This window comes from Engystomops pustulosus, chromosome 11, assembly GCF_040894005.1.
Source record: "Engystomops pustulosus chromosome 11, aEngPut4.maternal, whole genome shotgun sequence".
NCBI classification, from domain to species: Eukaryota; Metazoa; Chordata; class Amphibia; order Anura; family Leptodactylidae; genus Engystomops; species Engystomops pustulosus.
The window spans coordinates 73,408,266-73,430,510 of record NC_092421.1 but is presented as its reverse complement, the minus strand read 5'-3'; the positions used below and the strand labels follow the sequence as shown (position 1 = coordinate 73,430,510).

The 22,245-nt window shown below is 41.3% G+C and overlaps 1 protein-coding gene across 1 annotated transcript in view; it reads right to left on the bottom strand.

The window, feature by feature from the left end:
- ATRNL1 (attractin like 1) overlaps positions 1-22,245 on the bottom strand; it is a 313,371-nt gene that overhangs the window by 103,679 nt on the left and 187,447 nt on the right. Inside the window, exon 25 of the mRNA XM_072130772.1 lies at positions 841-902. Coding sequence (XP_071986873.1) covers positions 841-902 — 62 coding nt within the window. The remainder of the gene's footprint in view (positions 1-840; positions 903-22,245) is intronic.

Sequence of the window (22,245 nt, the reverse complement as noted above, 5' to 3'; positions counted from 1 at the left end):
AAGAACCTTAGATGACATGACCCCGTTCACATGACATGAAGTGCTGAATGTCTCTCAATGTATGTATGTGTGTGTATATATATATATATATATAGTAACTCCAGACAAATTTTTTTTGGTCTCTGTGACAGTTATCACAGGCGTCTGTAATGAAGCTTTATTGTTACTCCTGGTTCTTATGACAACCCAACATTTTTAAAATACATTTCTCACAGAGACTAAAAAAATTTGGGCTGGGGTTACAATTATAAAGTATACAGTTCTGACTTACATACAAATTCAACTTAAGAACAAACATACAGAACCTATCCTGTACGTAACCCGTGACTGCCTGTAATAATAATACACGTGTATACTAGCCCTCAGGCGCTCTCAGCAGTGCAGGTAGAGGCAGGTATAAGCGCTCTTCCCGTGCACACATTATACTGCAGCGGTGTCGCCACCTGCTGATGTCGTACTGTATGCGCGGGCAGAGTGAATAGACGTGCCTCAACCGGGAGGAGAAGAGGAGCAGCCGGGAGCGCCACAGGGCTAGTATATGCATTTATTATTAAGGGGGCCGTACTGGAACATTTCATGAATGAGTGGGGGGCATCCTGGGAATGTTATTTAAGAGTAGTTCCTGCATTTCCCACCTCAGGTTTATACTCGATTTAATAAGATTTCCCAATTTTTTTTTTTGTGGTAAAATTATGTGCCTCGTCTTATACAGTATTTGTTTTAGGTGGGATCATTTTAATGTCAGGTTCCCTTTAATCGTGTACTCCAGAATTCTGAAAAGCTCCTCTCTCGGGTACTCAGCTTTACCAGGATCAGACAGGTGTGCGCCGCTGATCTTACCTGAAGAAGGTGACAAAAAACTGCACCAGGTCCATGATGGTGTTGTGCTGGGAGAAGGCGATCTGAAACACAGAAACGAAAACTGCTGTGAGAAGAGGATTAACCCCACAGATTACACAGTAGCACGAAATTTGCCAAAACTTTATATATGAAGACGAAAACTTGTGACCTTCCATGCGGGCACCTGACCAGATGAGACGACTATACTCCTGTCACATCCAGAGCTGCACTCAGTTATCTAAACCATTACTTATACTCTGGTTACAGGGAAAGCTGCATTTAGTTTATCTATTACACTATTATTTACATCCAGAGATTCATTAGCGTCTGTGTTACAGCGCCGTGCGAAAGTATTCAGCCCCCTTGTACATTTCTATCTTTTTTGCCACATTTCAGGCTTCAAACATAATGATATAAAATTGTAATTTTTTAAAATCAACAATTGGGACACAAATGTGAAGCGGGACAAAATTTTTCGGATATTTTAAACTTTTGTAATAAAAATCAAACTGAAAAGTTGGGCGTGTAATATTATTCGGCCCCTTAAGTGAATACTTTGTAGCTCCCCCAGTTACAGCTGCAGTGGCTCGGGGTATCAGGTCTCTATCAGTTTTGCACATGGAGAGACTGAGATTCTTCCCGTTCCTCCTTGGAGAAGAGCCGGAGCTCAGGGAGGTTGGATGAAGCGTCTGTGAGCAGCAGTTTTCCGGCTCTTTCCACAGATTCTCCATTGGATTCGGGTCTGGATGTGACTCGGCCATTCTAATACCTGGATACGGTTATTTGTGAACCTTCCATTGTAGATTTTGCTTTATGTTTGGGATCATTGTCTTGTTAGAAGTTTAACCGGTTCGCGACCGCCCGCCGTGTATTCACGGCGGCGGTCGCGTCGCGCTGCATGGAGAGGGCTCACGGGCTGAGCCCTCTCCATAGCCGGTAAGTCTTTGCTGCATATTGCAGCAAAGGCTTACCGGTAACATCCGCGATCGGTGCTAGCACCGATCGCGGGTGTTTTTACAGCGTGGGCTGCCGGCAAAGCTGCCGGCAGCCTCAAACAGATAGCGGCGCATGGGCGCCACCATCTTACCTGGGATCGACGCTCCCCGTGACGTCATCGGGGGGCGGCGATCCGTCTCCATGGTAGCCTCGGGTCTGTGATAGCACATTGTAATGAATGAGGAAGAAAATCCCCATATACTGCCATACTGTAGTATGGCAGTATATGATAGGATCGATCAGACAACCTAGGGTTAAAGTACCCTAGGGAGTCTGAAAAATAGTATAAATAAAAATTAAAAAAAGTAAAAAAAAAAAAATTATAATAAAAAAACCTAAAATTTCAAATCACCCCCCTTTCCCTAGAACTGACATAAATATAAATAAACAGTAAAAATCATAAACACATCAGGTATCGACGCGTCCGAAAATGCCCGATCTATCAAAATATGATAACGGTTTTTCAATGCGTTTAACCCCGTAACGGAAAATAGCGCCCAAAGTCGAAAATGGCACTTTTTTGGCATTTTGAAAAATCTAAAAAAATCTATAAAAAGTGATCAAAAGGTCGTACAGTCCTAAAAATTATATCATTGAAAATATTATCAAATTTCGCAAAAAATGACACCACCCACAGCTCCGTACACCAAAGCATAAAAAAGTTATTAGCGCCAGAAGTTGGCAAAATCAAAAAAATTATTTTTGTACAGGAGGTTTTAATTTTTGTAAATGTATGAAAACATTATAAAACCTTTATAAATTTGGTATCCCCTTAATCGTACCGACCCAAAGAATAAAGTAGACATGTCATTTGGGGCGCTCAGTGAAAGACGTAATATCCAAGCCCACAAGAAAATGGCGCAAATGCGTTTTTTCACCATTTTCATTGCATTTGGAATTTTTTTCCCGCTGCGGAGTACATGGCATGGAATATTTAATACCATCACTATGAAGTGCAATTTGTTACGCAGAAAACAAGCCGCCACACAGCTCTTTACGTGTAAAAATAAAAAAGTTATAGATTTTTGAAGGTGGGGAGTGAAAAATGGACATGAAAAAACAGGAAAGGGCCCGGTCCTTAACCGGTTAATCTCCGTCCCAGTCTCAGGTCTTTTGCAGACTCCAACAGGTTTTCTTTCAGAATGGTCCTGTATTTGGCTTCAAAAATTTTCCAATTAATTTTAAAGAGGACCCACCCATATTAAAGTAAGCCAGTCCTAGTGCTACCCCATTTTTAGCAGTGGTCCGGCGTATTCATGAAGGGGCGGGACTAGGAGTTGTCCCATCATATGTGACAGTGGGGATGGTGCCCCCACCATGTGTGACAGTGGGGATGGGGCCCCCACCATGTGTGACAGTGGTTTCCTCTGAGCAGAGAACCTTCTTCCACATGTTTGGCGTCTCCCTGGTGGCTTTTTCTGGATATATATGAGAAATGGCTTCTTCTTGTTGCTCTTCCATAAAGGGCAGATTATTGCAGTGACTGATTGTTGTCCTATGGACGGACTCTCCCACCTCGGCTGTAGATCTCTGCAGCTCATCCAGAGGGATCAGGGGCCATGGGATCATTGGCTGCATCTTTGATCAGTCGTCTTCACATGTGTTAACATTTGTGTTTACAAAACGCAATGTTAATAGTAATGTAATTAAGCAAATCACCTCTTCAACTGTTGTAATACATTTCAAAATGCAATGAAAATGAAACCGAAACACAGCGTATGACCGCGGCCTGATGCATCAGTGCATGACATGTCTGGAGATATGGAAAGCATTGATGCTTATGGCGGACTAGTGAAGACAGCAAGGGAATGTCAAGAGTTATCAGTGTTAGGGTGATGCCACACGTGGCGTTTAGAACCCGCTTTTGGTCAGTGTTTAAGCAGTCTGCCCAAAAACGCATGCGTTAAAAAATGCATGCATTTTAAAAAACAAATGCGTTTTTTGAAAAATCATCCGTTTTTGACAGGTTTTACCAATTATCGTAAAACTGGTCAAAAACGGATGTGATTTCAAAAAACTGATGCGTTTTTCAAAAACACATGTGTTTATGGACGGGCTGCTTAAAAACGGATTCAAAACGCCATGTGTGGCATCACCCTTATACAAGATGTACCTGCAAAATATTCAGTGCTGCTTTGGCTGTGACTAAGGAAGGGGGAGACAAGCTAGTGAGATACTGCAGCTTGGGGGTGATAAGACCTAGATTTATGACTACAGCTCTTAATGTGACTAGAGTATAAGGCAGTGGTCACACGTGCCACTAGTGTTTCGTTCATACCGCAACGCTAGCACACGGGGGGGGGGGGATACCCAATGCATGCGCTTCCCTGGAAACGCATATGCCGTGGGGCCGTGGCCTGCCCCTTGTGCGCTAGTGTTACGTTATGAATGCAACACTACTGTAGTGGCACGTGTGACCGCCTAAGGCTTAATAATGCTGATTCAGATCCAAACAAAGGATAGAAGAGACAAGTGAGATTACAGCTCTGGATGTGACTAGAGGATAAGGCAACAATTTTCCTTATATGTAACCCCTGCAATATCAGGCTGGTGTGGGCCCCCCCTTACACACTGTGTCCCAGCCTCCCCTATAGGTAGTGTGGCACCTGGGACCCCGCCGCCTGTCACCCCACATCAGACGCTGCTCATGTTCTCACAGACTCGTTAATTCCTGTGTAATTACTCCGATGTTATAGAATCGGGACGTAATTTCACTTCATCTGAGACAAATTGGAAATTACTTTAATTAAGTGAAGAGACAACAGCGAAAAAAGACATAGAGGAAGAGTGAAAGCGAGGGGCCCGGCCGCAGGGGCCCCTGACACGGAGGACCGAGGCAACAGTGACACCTGTATATACTGCATCCAGGGGGCATTTATAGAGACACAGGAGACCATGGGGGTCTCTACATCTCCTGTCATCCGACACATTGTACAACATGACAAGCCACTCCCCAGGATGAAATGGCTGATAACAGAGAGTAATAGATTGTATCCCCCTGTACAGTCTCCTGTCCCCAGGATGAAATGGCTGATAACAGAGAGTAATAGATTGTATCCCCCTGTACAATCTCCTCTCCCCGGGATGTAATGGCTGATAACAGAGAGTAATAGATTGTATCCCCCCCCCCTGTACAGTCTCCTCTCCCCGGGATGTAGTGGCTGATAACAGAGAGTAATAGATTGTATCCCCCCTGTACAGTCACCTCTCCCCGGGATGAAATGGCTGATAACAGAGAGTAATAGATTGTATCCCCCCTGTACAGTCACCTCTCCCCGGGATGAAATGGCTGATAACAGAGAGTAATAGATTGTATCCCCCCCTGTACAGTCTCCTCTCCCCGGGATGAAATGGCTGATAACAGAGAGTAATAGATTGTATCCCCCTGTACAGTCTCCTCTCCCCGCGGTGTAATGGCTGATAACAGAGAGTAATAGACTGGATCCCCCCTGTACAGTCTCCTCTCCCCGGGATGTAATGGCTGATAACAGAGAGTAATAGATTGTATCCCCCCTGTACAGTCTCCTCTCCCCGGGATGTAATGGCTGATAACAGAGAGTAATAGATTGTATCCCCCCTGTACAGTCTCCTCTCCCCGGGGTGTAATGGCTGATAACAGAGAGTAATAGATTGTATCCCCCCCCCCCCCTGTACAGTTTCCTCTCCCCGGGATAAAATGGCTGATAACAGAGAGTAATAGATTGTATCCCCCCTGTACAGTCTCCTCTCCCCAGGATGAAATGGCTGATAACAGAGAGTAATAGATTGTATCCCCCCCTGTACAGTCTCCTCTCCCCGGGATGTAATGGCTGATAACAGAGAGTAATAGATTGTATCCCCCTGTACAGTCTCCTCTCCCCGGGGTGTAATGGCTGATAACAGAGAGTAATAGATTGTATCCCCCCCTGTACAGTCTCCTCTCCCCGCAGTGTAATGGCTGATAACAGAGAGTAATAGACTGGATCCCCCTGTACAGTCTCCTCTTCCCAGAATGAAATGGCTGATAACAGAGAGTAATAGATTGTATCCCCCCCCCCCCTGTACAGTCTCCTCTTCCCAGAATGAAATGGCTGATAACAGAGAGTAATAGATTGTATCCCCCTGTACAGTCTCCTCTCCCCGGGGTGTAATGGCTGATAACAGAGAGTAATAGATTGTATCCCCCCCTGTACAGTCTCCTCTCCCCGCAGTGTAATGGCTGATAACAGAGAGTAATAGACTGGATCCCCCTGTACAGTCTCCTCTTCCCAGAATGAAATGGCTGATAACAGAGAGTAATAGATTGTAGACATGTTGCTGTGTTATAAAGCACTTGTGGGGATGCAGATATATCTGTGCTACACCCCACCCCTCCCCCTCTATAAGATGGTGACCCCACTCCCCAATAACCAAAGCAGTTTTACATTATTTGGAGTCTGAGGGTAATAAGGAGGACGCCCCCCAGTGGCAGTGTAAGGGGGAGACCTATGTAGCTTTATTGTAGCAGGAAATGATCTGGAATCTCAGGGCTAATGCTGTGACTTCTATGGCCGGGCATGCTGGTGCTTGTAGTTCCTCGGGAGCAGCATGCAGAAATCATCATCACCCAGAGCCGCCCCCATAACTGTGACCCGTCACAGGAGACAATGCAGCCTCTTGTCATCACTCAGCTCCAGGGCTCCAGGGAAGCTTCTTTCTCCAAGACTCAAGAGCCCTTGATCTGCGCCGACCCCGAGCTGGAAGCTGCGCTGTCACATTGTAACGAGATGGGTCCTTCACTACACTCAGATTCATCCTGTACATTTACTGCGCCAAGATGATGGCAACACCGGTTGTCATGTACCCGAACCAAGACTCCATCTGCTCAATGTACAACCTGATGAGGGCAATACACCTGCACCTCCCACCCTCACATGCAGGGCACAGTACCACTGCTCCTGTATATGTATGGACAGTGCACAGTACTACTTCTCCTGTATATATATGGACAGTGCACAGTACTACTTCTCCTGTATATATATGGACAGTGCACAGTACCACTTCTCCTGTATATATATATACGGACAGTGCACAGTACCACTTCTCCTGTATATATATGGACAGTGCACAGTACTACTTCTCCTGTATATATATGGACAGTGCACAGTACTACTTCTCCTGTATATATATGGACAGTGCACAGTACTACTGCTCCTGTATATATATATATGGACAGTGCACAGTACTACTTCTCCTGTATATATGGACAGTGCACAGTACTACTTCTCCTGTATATATATGGACAGTGCACAGTACTACTTCTCCTGTATATATATGGATAGTGCACAGTACTACTTCTCCTGTATATATATGGACAGTGCACAGTACTACTTCTCCTGTATATATATGGACAGTGCACAGTACCACTTCTCCTGTATATATATATACGGACAGTGCACAGTACCACTTCTCCTGTATATATATGGACAGTGCACAGTACTACTTCTCCTGTATATATATGGACAGTGCACAGTACCACTTCTCCTGTATATATATGGACAGTGCACAGTACCACTGCTCCTGTATATGTATGGACAGTGCACAGTACTACTTCTCCTGTATATATATGGACAGTGCACAGTACTACTTCTCCTGTATATATATGGACAGTGCACAGTACTACTGCTCCTGTATATGTATGGACAGTGCACAGTACTACTTCTCCTGTATATATATGGACAGTGCACAGCACCACTGCTCCTGTATATACATAGGGACAGTGCACAGTACTACTTCTCCTGTATATATATGGACAGTGCACAGTACTACTTCTCCTGTATATACATAGGGACAGTGCACAGTACTACTTCTCCTGTATATACATAGGGACAGTGCACAGTACTACTTCTCCTGTATATATATATGGACAGTGCACAGTACCACTTCTCCTGTATATATATGTACAGTGCACAGTACTACTTCTCCTGTATATATATGGACAGTGCACAGTACTACTTCTCCTGTATATACATAGGGACAGTGCACAGTACTACTTCTCCTGTATATACATAGGGACAGTGCACAGTACTACTTCGCCTGTATATATATGGACAGTGCACAGTACTACTGCTCCTGTATATATATGGACAGTGCACAGTACCACTGCTCCTGTATATGTATGGACAGTGCACAGTACTACTTCTCCTGTATATATATGGACAGTGCACAGTACTACTTCTCCTGTATATATATGGACAGTGCACAGTACTACTGCTCCTGTATATATATATATGGACAGTGCACAGTACTACTTCTCCTGTATATATGGACAGTGCACAGTACTACTTCTCCTGTATATATATGGACAGTGCACAGTACTACTTCTCCTGTATATATATGGACAGTGCACAGTACTACTTCTCCTGTATATATATGGACAGTGCACAGTACCACTTCTCCTGTATATATATGGACAGTGCACAGTACCACTGCTCCTGTATATGTATGGACAGTGCACAGTACTACTTCTCCTGTATATATATGGACAGTGCACAGTACTACTTCTCCTGTATATATATGGACAGTGCACAGTACTACTGCTCCTGTATATGTATGGACAGTGCACAGTACTACTTCTCCTGTATATATATGGACAGTGCACAGCACCACTGCTCCTGTATATACATAGGGACAGTGCACAGTACTACTTCTCCTGTATATATATGGACAGTGCACAGTACTACTTCTCCTGTATATACATAGGGACAGTGCACAGTACTACTTCTCCTGTATATACATAGGGACAGTGCACAGTACTACTTCTCCTGTATATATATATGGACAGTGCACAGTACCACTTCTCCTGTATATATATGGACAGTGCACAGTACTACTTCTCCAGTATATATATGTACAGTGCACAGTACTACTTCTCCTGTATATATATGGACAGTGCACAGTACTACTTCTCCTGTATATACATAGGGACAGTGCACAGTACTACTTCTCCTGTATATACATAGGGACAGTGCACAGTACTACTTCGCCTGTATATATATGGACAGTGCACAGTACTACTTCTCCTGTATATACATAGGGACAGTGCACAGTACTACTTCTCCTGTATATACATAGGGACAGTGCACAGTACTACTTCTCCTGTATATATATGGACAGTGCACAGTACTACTTCTCCTGTATATATATGGACAGTGCACAGTACTACTTCTCCTGTATATATATGGACAGTGCACAGTACTACTTCTCCTGTATATATATATGGACAGTGCACAGTACTACTTCTCCTGTATATATATATGGACAGTGCACAGTACTACTTCTCCTGTATATATATGGACAGTGCACAGTACCACTTCTCCTGTATATATATATGGACAGTGCACAGTACCACTTCTTCTGTATATATATGGACAGTGCACAGTACCACTTCTCCTGTATATATATGGACAGTGCACAGAACTACTTCTCCTGTATATATATGGACAGTGCACAGTACTACTTCTCCTGTATATATATGGACAGTGCACAGTACTACTTCTTCTGTATATATATGGACAGTGCACAGTACCACTTCTCCTGTATATATATATGGGAAGTGCACAGTACTACTTCTCCTGTATATATATGGACAGTGCACAGTACTACTTCTCCTGTATATATATGGACAGTGCACAGTACCACTTCTCCTGTATATATATGGACAGTGCACAGTACTACTTCTCCTGTATATATATGGACAGTGCACAGTACTACTTCTTCTGTATATATATGGACAGTGCACAGTACTACTTCTCCTGTATATATATGGACAGTGCACAGTACTACTTCGCCTGTATATATATGGACAGTGCACAGTACTACTTCTCCTGTATATATATGGACAGTGCACAGTACTACTTCTCCTGTATATATATGGACAGTGCACAGTACTACTTCTCCTGTATATATATATATGGACAGTGCACAGTACTACTTCTCCTGTATATATATGGACAGTGCACAGTACCACTTCTCCTGTATATATATGGACAGTGCACAGTACTACTTCTCCTGTATATATATATGGACAGTGCACAGTACCACTTCTCCTGTATATATATGGACAGTGCACAGTACTACTTCTCCTGTATATATATATGGACAGTGCACAGTACCACTTCTCCTGTATATATATGGACAGTGCACAGTACCACTTCTCCTGTATATATATGGACAGTGCACAGTACCACTTCTCCTGTATATATATATGGACAGTGCACAGTACTACTTCTCCTGTATATCTATGAGCAGTGCACAGTACTACTTCTCCTGTATATATATGGACAGTGCACAGTACTACTTCTCCTGTATATATATATGGACAGTGCACAGTACTACTTCTCCTGTATATATATGGACAGTGCACAGTACCACTTCTCCTGTATATATATATGGACATTGCACAGTACCACTTCTCCTGTATATATATGGACAGTGCACAGTACCACTTCTCCTGTATATATATGGACAGTGCACAGTACCACTTCTCCTGTATATATATGGACAGTGCACAGTACTACTTCTCCTGTATATATATATATATGGACAGTGCACAGTACTACTTCTCCTGTATATATATGGACAGTGCACAGTACTACTTCTCCTGTATATATATGGACAGTGCACAGTACTACTTCTCCTGTATATATATATATATGGACAGTGCACAGTACCACTTCTCCTGTGTATATATATGGACAGTGCACAGTACTACTTCTCCTGTGTATATATATGGACAGTGCACAGTACTACTTCTCCTGTATATATATGGACAGTGCACAGTACTACTTCTCCTGTATATATATGGACAGTGCACAGTACTACTTCTCCTGTATATATATGGACAGTGCACAGTACTACTTCTCCTGTATATATATATATGGACAGTGCACAGTACCACTTCTCCTGTATATATATATGGACAGTGCACAGTACTACTTCTCCTGTGTATATATATGGACAGTGCACAGTACTACTTCTCCTGTATATATATGGACAGTGCACAGTACTACTTCTCCTGTATATATATGGACAGTGCACAGTACTACTTCTCCTGTATATATATGGACAGTGCACAGTACTACTTCTCCTGTATATATATGGACAGTGCACAGTACTACTTCTCCTGTATATATATGGACAGTGCACAGTACTACTTCTCCTGTATATATATATGGACAGTGCACAGTACTACTTCTCCTGTATATATATGGACAGTGCACAGTACCACTTCTCCTGTATATATATGGACAGTGCACAGTACCACTTCTCCTGTATATATATGGACAGTGCACAGTACCACTTCTCCTGTATATATATGGACAGTGCACAGTACTACTTCTCCTGTATATATATATATGGACAGTGCACAGTACTACTTCTCCTGTATATATATGGACAGTGCACAGTACTACTTCTCCTGTATATATATGGACAGTGCACAGTACTACTTCTCCTGTATATATATATATATGGACAGTGCACAGTACCACTTCTCCTGTATATATATATGGACAGTGCACAGTACTACTTCTCCTGTATATATATATATATGGACAGTGCACAGTACCACTTCTCCTGTATATATATATGGACAGTGCACAGTACCACTTCTCCTGTATATATATGGACAGTGCACAGTACTACTTCTCCTGTATATATATGGACAGTGCACAGTACTACTTCTCCTGTATATATATGGACAGTGCACAGTACTACTTCTCCTGTATATATATGGACAGTGCACAGTACTACTTCTCCTGTATATATATATATGGACAGTGCACAGTGCTACTTCTCCTGTATATATATATATGGACAATGCACAGTACCACTTCTCCTGTATATATATGGACAGTGCACAGTACTACTTCTCCTGTATATATATGGACAGTGCACAGTACTACTTCTCCTGTATATATATATATATGGACAATGCACAGTACCACTTCTCCTGTATATATATGGACAGTGCACAGTACTACTTCTCCTGTATATATATGGACAGTGCACAGTACTACTTCTCCTGTATATATATGGACAGTGCACAGTACTACTTATCCTGTATATATATATGGGCAGTGCACAGTACTACTTCTCCTGTATATATATGGACAGTGCACAGTACCACTTCTCCTGTATATATATATGGACAGTGCACAGTACCACTTCTCCTGTATATATATGGACAGTGCACAGTACCACTTCTCCTGTATATATATATGGACAGTGCACAGTACTACTTCTCCTGTGTATATATATGGACAGTGCACAGTACTACTTCTCCTGTATATATATGGACAGTGCACAGTACTACTTCTCCTGTATATATATGGACAGTGCACAGTACTACTTCTCCTGTATATATATGGACAGTGCACAGTACTACTTCTCCTGTATATATATGGACAGTGCACAGTACTACTTCTCCTGTATATATATGGACAGTGCACAGTACTACTTCTCCTGTATATATATATGGACAGTGCACAGTACTACTTCTCCTGTATATATATGGACAGTGCACAGTACCACTTCTCCTGTATATATATGGACAGTGCACAGTACCACTTCTCCTGTATATATATGGACAGTGCACAGTACCACTTCTCCTGTATATATATGGACAGTGCACAGTACTACTTCTCCTGTATATATATATATGGACAGTGCACAGTACTACTTCTCCTGTATATATATGGACAGTGCACAGTACTACTTCTCCTGTATATATATGGACAGTGCACAGTACTACTTCTCCTGTATATATATGGACAGTGCACAGTACTACTTCTCCTGTATATATATGGACAGTGCACAGTACTACTTCTCCTGTATATATATGGACAGTGCACAGTACTACTTCTCCTGTATATATATAGACAGTGCACAGTACTACTTCTCCTGTGTATATATATATATATATGGACAGTGCACAGTACTACTTCTCCTGTATATATATGGGCAGTGCACAGTACTACTTCTCCTGTATATATATGGACAGTGCACAGTACTACTTCTCCTGTATATATATATATGGACAGTGCACAGTACCACTTCTCCTGTATATATATATGGACAGTGCACAGTACTACTTCTCCTGTGTATATATATGGACAGTGCACAGTACTACTTCTCCTGTATATATATGGACAGTGCACAGTACTACTTCTCCTGTATATATATGGACAGTGCACAGTACTACTTCTCCTGTATATATATGGACAGTGCACAGTACTACTTCTCCTGTATATATATATATGGACAGTGCACAGTACCACTTCTCCTGTATATATATATGGGCAGTGCACAGTACTACTTCTCCTGTGTATATATATGGACAGTGCACAGTACTACTTCTCCTGTATATATATGGACAGTGCACAGTACTACTTCTCCTGTATATATATGGACAGTGCACAGTACTACTTCTCCTGTATATATATGGACAGTGCACAGTACCACTTCTCCTGTATATATATATGGACAGTGCACAGTACCACTTCTCCTGTATATATATGGACAGTGCACAGTACTACTTCTCCTGTATATATATGGACAGTGCACAGTACTACTTCTCCTGTATATATATATGGACAGTGCACAGTACTACTTCTCCTGTATATATATGGACAGTGCACAGTACTACTTCTCCTGTATATATATGGACAGTGCACAGTACCACTTCTCCTGTATATATATATACGGACAGTGCACAGTACCACTTCTCCTGTATATATATGGACAGTGCACAGTACTACTTCTCCTGTATATATATGGACAGTGCACAGTACCACTTCTCCTGTATATATATGGACAGTGCACAGTACCACTGCTCCTGTATATGTATGGACAGTGCACAGTACTACTTCTCCTGTATATATATGGACAGTGCACAGTACTACTTCTCCTGTATATATATGGACAGTGCACAGTACTACTGCTCCTGTATATGTATGGACAGTGCACAGTACTACTTCTCCTGTATATATATGGACAGTGCACAGCACCACTGCTCCTGTATATACATAGGGACAGTGCACAGTACTACTTCTCCTGTATATATATGGACAGTGCACAGTACTACTTCTCCTGTATATACATAGGGACAGTGCACAGTACTACTTCTCCTGTATATACATAGGGACAGTGCACAGTACTACTTCTCCTGTATATATATATGGACAGTGCACAGTACCACTTCTCCTGTATATATATGGACAGTGCACAGTACTACTTCTCCAGTATATATATGTACAGTGCACAGTACTACTTCTCCTGTATTTATATGGACAGTGCACAGTACTACTTCTCCTGTATATACATAGGGACAGTGCACAGTACTACTTCTCCTGTATATACATAGGGACAGTGCACAGTACTACTTCGCCTGTATATATATGGACAGTGCACAGTACTACTGCTCCTGTATATATATGGACAGTGCACAGTACCACTGCTCCTGTATATGTATGGACAGTGCACAGTACTACTTCTCCTGTATATATATGGACAGTGCACAGTACTACTTCTCCTGTATATATATGGACAGTGCACAGTACTACTGCTCCTGTATATATATATATGGACAGTGCACAGTACTACTTCTCCTGTATATATGGACAGTGCACAGTACTACTTCTCCTGTATATATATGGACAGTGCACAGTACTACTTCTCCTGTATATATATGGACAGTGCACAGTACCACTTCTCCTGTATATATATGGACAGTGCACAGTACCACTTCTCCTGTATATATATGGACAGTGCACAGTACTACTTCTCCTGTATATATATGGATAGTGCACAGTACTACTTCTCCTGTATATATATATATGGGCAGTGCACAGTACCACTGCTCCTGTATATGTATGGACAGTGCACAGTACTACTTCTCCTGTATATATATGGACAGTGCACAGTACTACTTCTCCTGTATATATATGGACAGTGCACAGTACTACTGCTCCTGTATATGTATGGACAGTGCACAGTACTACTTCTCCTGTATATATATGGACAGTGCACAGCACCACTGCTCCTGTATATACATAGGGACAGTGCACAGTACTACTTCTCCTGTATATATATGGACAGTGCACAGTACTACTTCTCCTGTATATACATAGGGACAGTGCACAGTACTACTTCTCCTGTATATACATAGGGACAGTGCACAGTACTACTTCTCCTGTATATATATATGGACAGTGCACAGTACCACTTCTCCTGTATATATATGGACAGTGCACAGTACTACTTCTCCAGTATATATATGTACAGTGCACAGTACTACTTCTCCTGTATATATATGGACAGTGCACAGTACTACTTCTCCTGTATATACATAGGGACAGTGCACAGTACTACTTCTCCTGTATATACATAGGGACAGTGCACAGTACTACTTCGCCTGTATATATATGGACAGTGCACAGTACTACTTCTCCTGTATATACATAGGGACAGTGCACAGTACTACTTCTCCTGTATATACATAGGGACAGTGCACAGTACTACTTCTCCTGTATATATATATATATATATATATATATATATATATATATATATATATATATGGACAGTGCACAGTACTACTTCTCCTGTATATATATGGACAGTGCACAGTACTACTTCTCCTGTATATATATGGACAGTGCACAGTACTACTTCTCCTGTATATATATGGACAGTGCACAGTACTACTTCTCCTGTATATATATGGACAGTGCACAGTACCACTTCTCCTGTATATATATGGACAGTGCACAGTACCACTTCTCCTGTATATATATGGACAGTGCACAGTACCACTTCTCCTGTATATATATGGACAGTGCACAGTACTACTTCTCCTGTATATATATGGACAATGCACAGTACTACTTCTCCTGTATATATATGGACAGTGCACAGTACCACTTCTCCTGTATATATATATGGACAGTGCACAGTACTACTTCTCCTGTATATCTATGAGCAGTGCACAGTACTACTTCTCCTGTATATATATATGGACAGTGCACAGTACTACTTCTCCTGTATATATATATGGACAGTGCACAGTACTACTTCTCCTGTATATATATGGACAGTGCACAGTACCACTTCTCCTGTATATATATATGGACAGTGCACAGTACCACTTCTTCTGTATATATATGGACAGTGCACAGTACCACTTCTCCTGTATATATATGGACAGTGCACAGAACTACTTCTCCTGTATATATATGGACAGTGCACAGTACTACTTCTCCTGTATATATATGGACAGTGCACAGTACTACTTCTTCTGTATATATATGGACAGTGCACAGTACCACTTCTCCTGTATATATATATGGGAAGTGCACAGTACTACTTCTCCTGTATATATATGGACAGTGCACAGTACTACTTCTCCTGTATATATATGGACAGTGCACAGTACCACTTCTCCTGTATATATATGGACAGTGCACAGTACTACTTCTCCTGTATATATATGGACAGTGCACAGTACTACTTCTTCTGTATATATATGGACAGTGCACAGTACTACTTCTCCTGTATATATATGGACAGTGCACAGTACTACTTCGCCTGTATATATATGGACAGTGCACAGTACTACTTCTCCTGTATATATATGGACAGTGCACAGTACTACTTCTCCTGTATATATATGGACAGTGCACAGTACTACTTCTCCTGTATATATATATATGGACAGTGCACAGTACCACTTCTCCTGTATATATATGGACAGTGCACAGTACCACTTCTCCTGTATATATATGGACAGTGCACAGTACTACTTCTCCTGTATATATATATGGACAGTGCACAGTACCACTTCTCCTGTATATATATGGACAGTGCACAGTACTACTTCTCCTGTATATATATATGGACAGTGCACAGTACCACTTCTCCTGTATATATATGGACAGTGCACAGTACCACTTCTCCTGTATATATATGGACAGTGCACAGTACCACTTCTCCTGTATATATATATGGACAGTGCACAGTACTACTTCTCCTGTATATCTATGAGCAGTGCACAGTACTACTTCTCCTGTATATATATGGACAGTGCACAGTACTACTTCTCCTGTATATATATATGGACAGTGCACAGTACTACTTCTCCTGTATATATATGGACAGTGCACAGTACCACTTCTCCTGTATATATATATGGACATTGCACAGTACCACTTCTCCTGTATATATATGGACAGTGCACAGTACCACTTCTCCTGTATATATATGGACAGTGCACAGTACCACTTCTCCTGTATATATATGGACAGTGCACAGTACTACTTCTCCTGTATATATATATATGGACAGTGCACAGTACTACTTCTCCTGTATATATATGGACAGTGCACAGTACTACTTCTCCTGTATATATATGGACAGTGCACAGTACTACTTCTCCTGTATATATATATATGGACAGTGCACAGTACCACTTCTCCTGTGTATATATATGGACAGTGCACAGTACTACTTCTCCTGTGTATATATATGGACAGTGCACAGTACTACTTCTCCTGTATATATATGGACAGTGCACAGTACTACTTCTCCTGTATATATATGGACAGTGCACAGTACTACTTCTCCTGTATATATATGGACAGTGCACAGTACTACTTCTCCTGTATATATATATATGGACAGTGCACAGTACCACTTCTCCTGTATATATATATGGACAGTGCACAGTACTACTTCTCCTGTGTATATATATGGACAGTGCACAGTACTACTTCTCCTGTATATATATGGACAGTGCACAGTACTACTTCTCCTGTATATATATGGACAGTGCACAGTACTACTTCTCCTGTATATATATGGACAGTGCACAGTACTACTTCTCCTGTATATATATGGACAGTGCACAGTACTACTTCTCCTGTATATATATGGACAGTGCACAGTACTACTTCTCCTGTATATATATATGGACAGTGCACAGTACCACTTCTCCTGTTTATATATGGACAGTGCACAGTACCACTTCTCCTGTATATATATGGACAGTGCACAGTACCACTTCTCCTGTATATATATGGACAGTGCACAGTACCACTTCTCCTGTATATATATGGACAGTGCACAGTACTACTTCTCCTGTATATATATATATATGGACAGTGCACAGTACTACTTCTCCTGTATATATATGGACAGTGCACAGTACTACTTCTCCTGTATATATATGGACAGTGCACAGTACTACTTCTCCTGTATATATATATATATGGACAGTGCACAGTACCACTTCTCCTGTATATATATATGGACAGTGCACAGTACTACTTCTCCTGTATATATATATATATATGGACAGTGCACAGTACCACTTCTCCTGTATATATATATGGACAGTGCACAGTACCACTTCTCCTGTATATATATGGACAGTGCACAGTACTACTTCTCCTGTATATATATGGACAGTGCACAGTACTACTTCTCCTGTATATATATGGACAGTGCACAGTACTACTTCTCCTGTATATATATGGACAGTGCACAGTACTACTTCTCCTGTATATATATATATGGACAGTGCACAGTGCTACTTCTCCTGTATATATATATATGGACAATGCACAGTACCACTTCTCCTGTATATATATGGACAGTGCACAGTACTACTTCTCCTGTATATATATGGACAGTGCACAGTACTACTTCTCCTGTATATATATATATGGACAATGCACAGTACCACTTCTCCTGTATATATATGGACAGTGCACAGTACTACTTCTCCTGTATATATATGGACAGTGCACAGTACTATTTCTCCTGTATATATATGGACAGTGCACAGTACTACTTATCCTGTATATATATATGGGCAGTGCACAGTACCACTTCTCCTGTATATATATATGGACAGTGCACAGTACTACTTCTCCTGTGTATATATATGGACAGTGCACAGTACTACTTCTCCTGTATATATATGGACAGTGCACAGTACTACTTCTCCTGTATATATATGGACAGTGCACAGTACTACTTCTCCTGTATATATATGGACAGTGCACAGTACTACTTCTCCTGTATATATATGGACAGTGCACAGTACTACTTCTCCTGTATATATATGGACAGTGCACAGTACTACTTCTCCTGTATATATATATATGGACAGTGCACAGTACTACTTCTCCTGTATATATATGGACAGTGCACAGTACCACTTCTCCTGTATATATATGGACAGTGCACAGTACCACTTCTCCTGTATATATATGGACAGTGCACAGTACCACTTCTCCTGTATATATATGGACAGTGCACAGTACTACTTCTCCTGTATATATATATATATGGACAATGCACAGTACTACTTCTCCTGTATATATATGGACAGTGCACAGTACTACTTCTCCTGTATATATATGGACAGTGCACAGTACTACTTCTCCTGTATATATATGGACAGTGCACAGTACTACTTCTCCTGTATATATATGGACAGTGCACAGTACTACTTCTCCTGTATATATATGGACAGTGCACAGTACTACTTCTCCTGTATATATATGGACAGTGCACAGTACTACTTCTCCTGTATATATATAGACAGTGCACAGTACTACTTCTCCTGTGTATATATATATATATGGACAGTGCACAGTACTACTTCTCCTGTATATATATGGGCAGTGCACAGTACTACTTCTCCTGTATATATATGGACAGTGCACAGTACTACTTCTCCTGTATATATATATATGGACAGTGCACAGTACCACTTCTCCTGTATATATATATGGACAGTGCACAGTACTACTTCTCCTGTGTATATATATGGACAGTGCACAGTACTACTTCTCCTGTATATATATGGACAGTGCACAGTACTACTTCTCCTGTATATATATGGACAGTGCACAGTACTACTTCTCCTGTATATATATGGACAGTGCACAGTACTACTTCTCCTGTATATATATATATGGACAGTGCACAGTACCACTTCTCCTGTATATATATATGGGCAGTGCACAGTACTACTTCTCCTGTGTATATATATGGACAGTGCACAGTACTACTTCTCCTGTATATATATGGACAGTGCACAGTACTACTTCTCCTGTATATATATGGACAGTGCACAGTACTACTTCTCCTGTATATATATGGACAGTGCACAGTACCACTTCTCCTGTATATATATATGGACAGTGCACAGTACCACTTCTCCTGTATATATATGGACAGTGCACAGTACTACTTCTCCTGTATATATATGGACAGTGCACAGTACTACTTCTCCTGTATATATATGGACAGTGCACAGTACTACTTCTCCTGTATATATATATGGACAGTGCACAGTACTACTTCTCCTGTATATATATGGACAGTGCACAGTACTACTTCTCCTGTATATATATGGACAGTGCACAGTACTACTTCTCCTGTATATATATGGACAGTGCACAGTACTACTTCTCCTGTATATATATGGACAGTGCACAGTACTACTTCTCCTGTATATATATGGACAGTGCACAGTACTACTTCTCCTGTATATATATGGACAGTGCACAGTACCACTTCTCCTGTATATATATATGGACAGTGCACAGTACCACTTCTCCTGTATATATATGGACAGTGCACAGTACTACTTCTCCTGTATATATATGGACAGTGCACAGTACTACTTCTCCTGTATATATATGGACAGTGCACAGTACTACTTCTCCTGTATATATATATGGACAGTGCACAGTACTACTTCTCCTGTATATATATGGACAGTGCACAGTACTACTTCTCCTGTATATATATGGACAGTGCACAGTACTACTTCTCCTGTATATATATGGACAGTGCACAGTACTACTTCTCCTGTATATATATGGACAGTGCACAGTACTACTTCTCCTGTATATATATGGACAGTGCACAGTACTACTTATCCTGTATATATATATGGGCAGTGCACAGTACCACTTCTCCTGTATATATATATGGACAGTGCACAGTACTACTTCTCCTGTATATATATATGGACAGTGCACAGTACTACTTCTCCTGTATATATATGGACAGTGCACAGTACTACTTCTCCTGTATATATATATATGGACAGTGCACAGTACTACTTCTCCTGTATATATATATGGACAGTGCACAGTACTACTTCTCCTGTATATATATGGACAGTGCACAGTACCACTTCGCCTGTATATATATGGACAGTGCACAGTACTACTTCTCCTGTATATATATATGGACAGTGCACAGTACCACTTCTCCTGTATATATATGGACAGTGCACAGTACTACTTCTCCTGTATATATATGGACAGTGCACAGTACTACTTATCCTGTATATATATGGACAGTGCACAGTACTACTTCTCCTGTATATATATATATGGACAGTGCACAGTACTACTTCTCCTGTATATATATATATGGACAGTGCACAGTACTACTTCTCCTGTATATATATATGGACAGTGCACAGTACCACTTCTTCTGTATATATATGGACAGTGCACAGTACTACTTCTCCTGTATATATATATGGACAGTGCACAGTACCACTTCTTCTGTATATATATGGACAGTGCACAGTACTACTTCTCCTGTATATATATATATGGACAGTGCACAGTACTACTTCTCCTGTATATATATATATGGACAGTGCACAGTACTACTTCTTCTGTATATATATGGACAGTGCACAGTACTACTTCTCCTGTATATATAAGGACAGTGCACAGTACCACTTCTCCTGTATATATGGACAGTGCACAGTACTACTTCTCCTGTATATATATGGACAGTGCACAGTACTACTTCTCCTGTATATATATGGACAGTGCACAGTACCACTTCTCTGTGTAGGGCATGTGTGCAGATCACACAGCAGCGGATCTGTTACACTTGCAGTGTCGGTCCAGTCTCATAGTCCTTCCTGCTGTGACGATTGTGCACGGCACTGATGTTGGACATGGAAGGGGCCTGCACCCTTTTTATTGGATTTTGGTCCCTGGTCAGGTGACGCGGCTCCAGCTCATGTCCCCGTCGGTCTCCAATAGCCAGAAGAAAGAAGTTGCTGCAGCATCGTATCATCTCTGTGTCCGTCTCGCAAGGCGAATCACTAAATAAAAGCCTCTTATTCCCCCTCACAGCGACTGACACGGGAAACGGGATATATTAATATCGTGTCACTGGACGCCACAGCAAAAGGTCAGCGGCTTTAAGGGACCCGGACTCTGTAAATAACGGGGACCCCCATACACATGTGAGGGGATGCAGGAGATGGCTGCACCATAGGAAGGAGTCCAGCACAGACTACAGCGCCCCCTGCAGGTTCAGCTTTACACTGCAGATGTATATTGT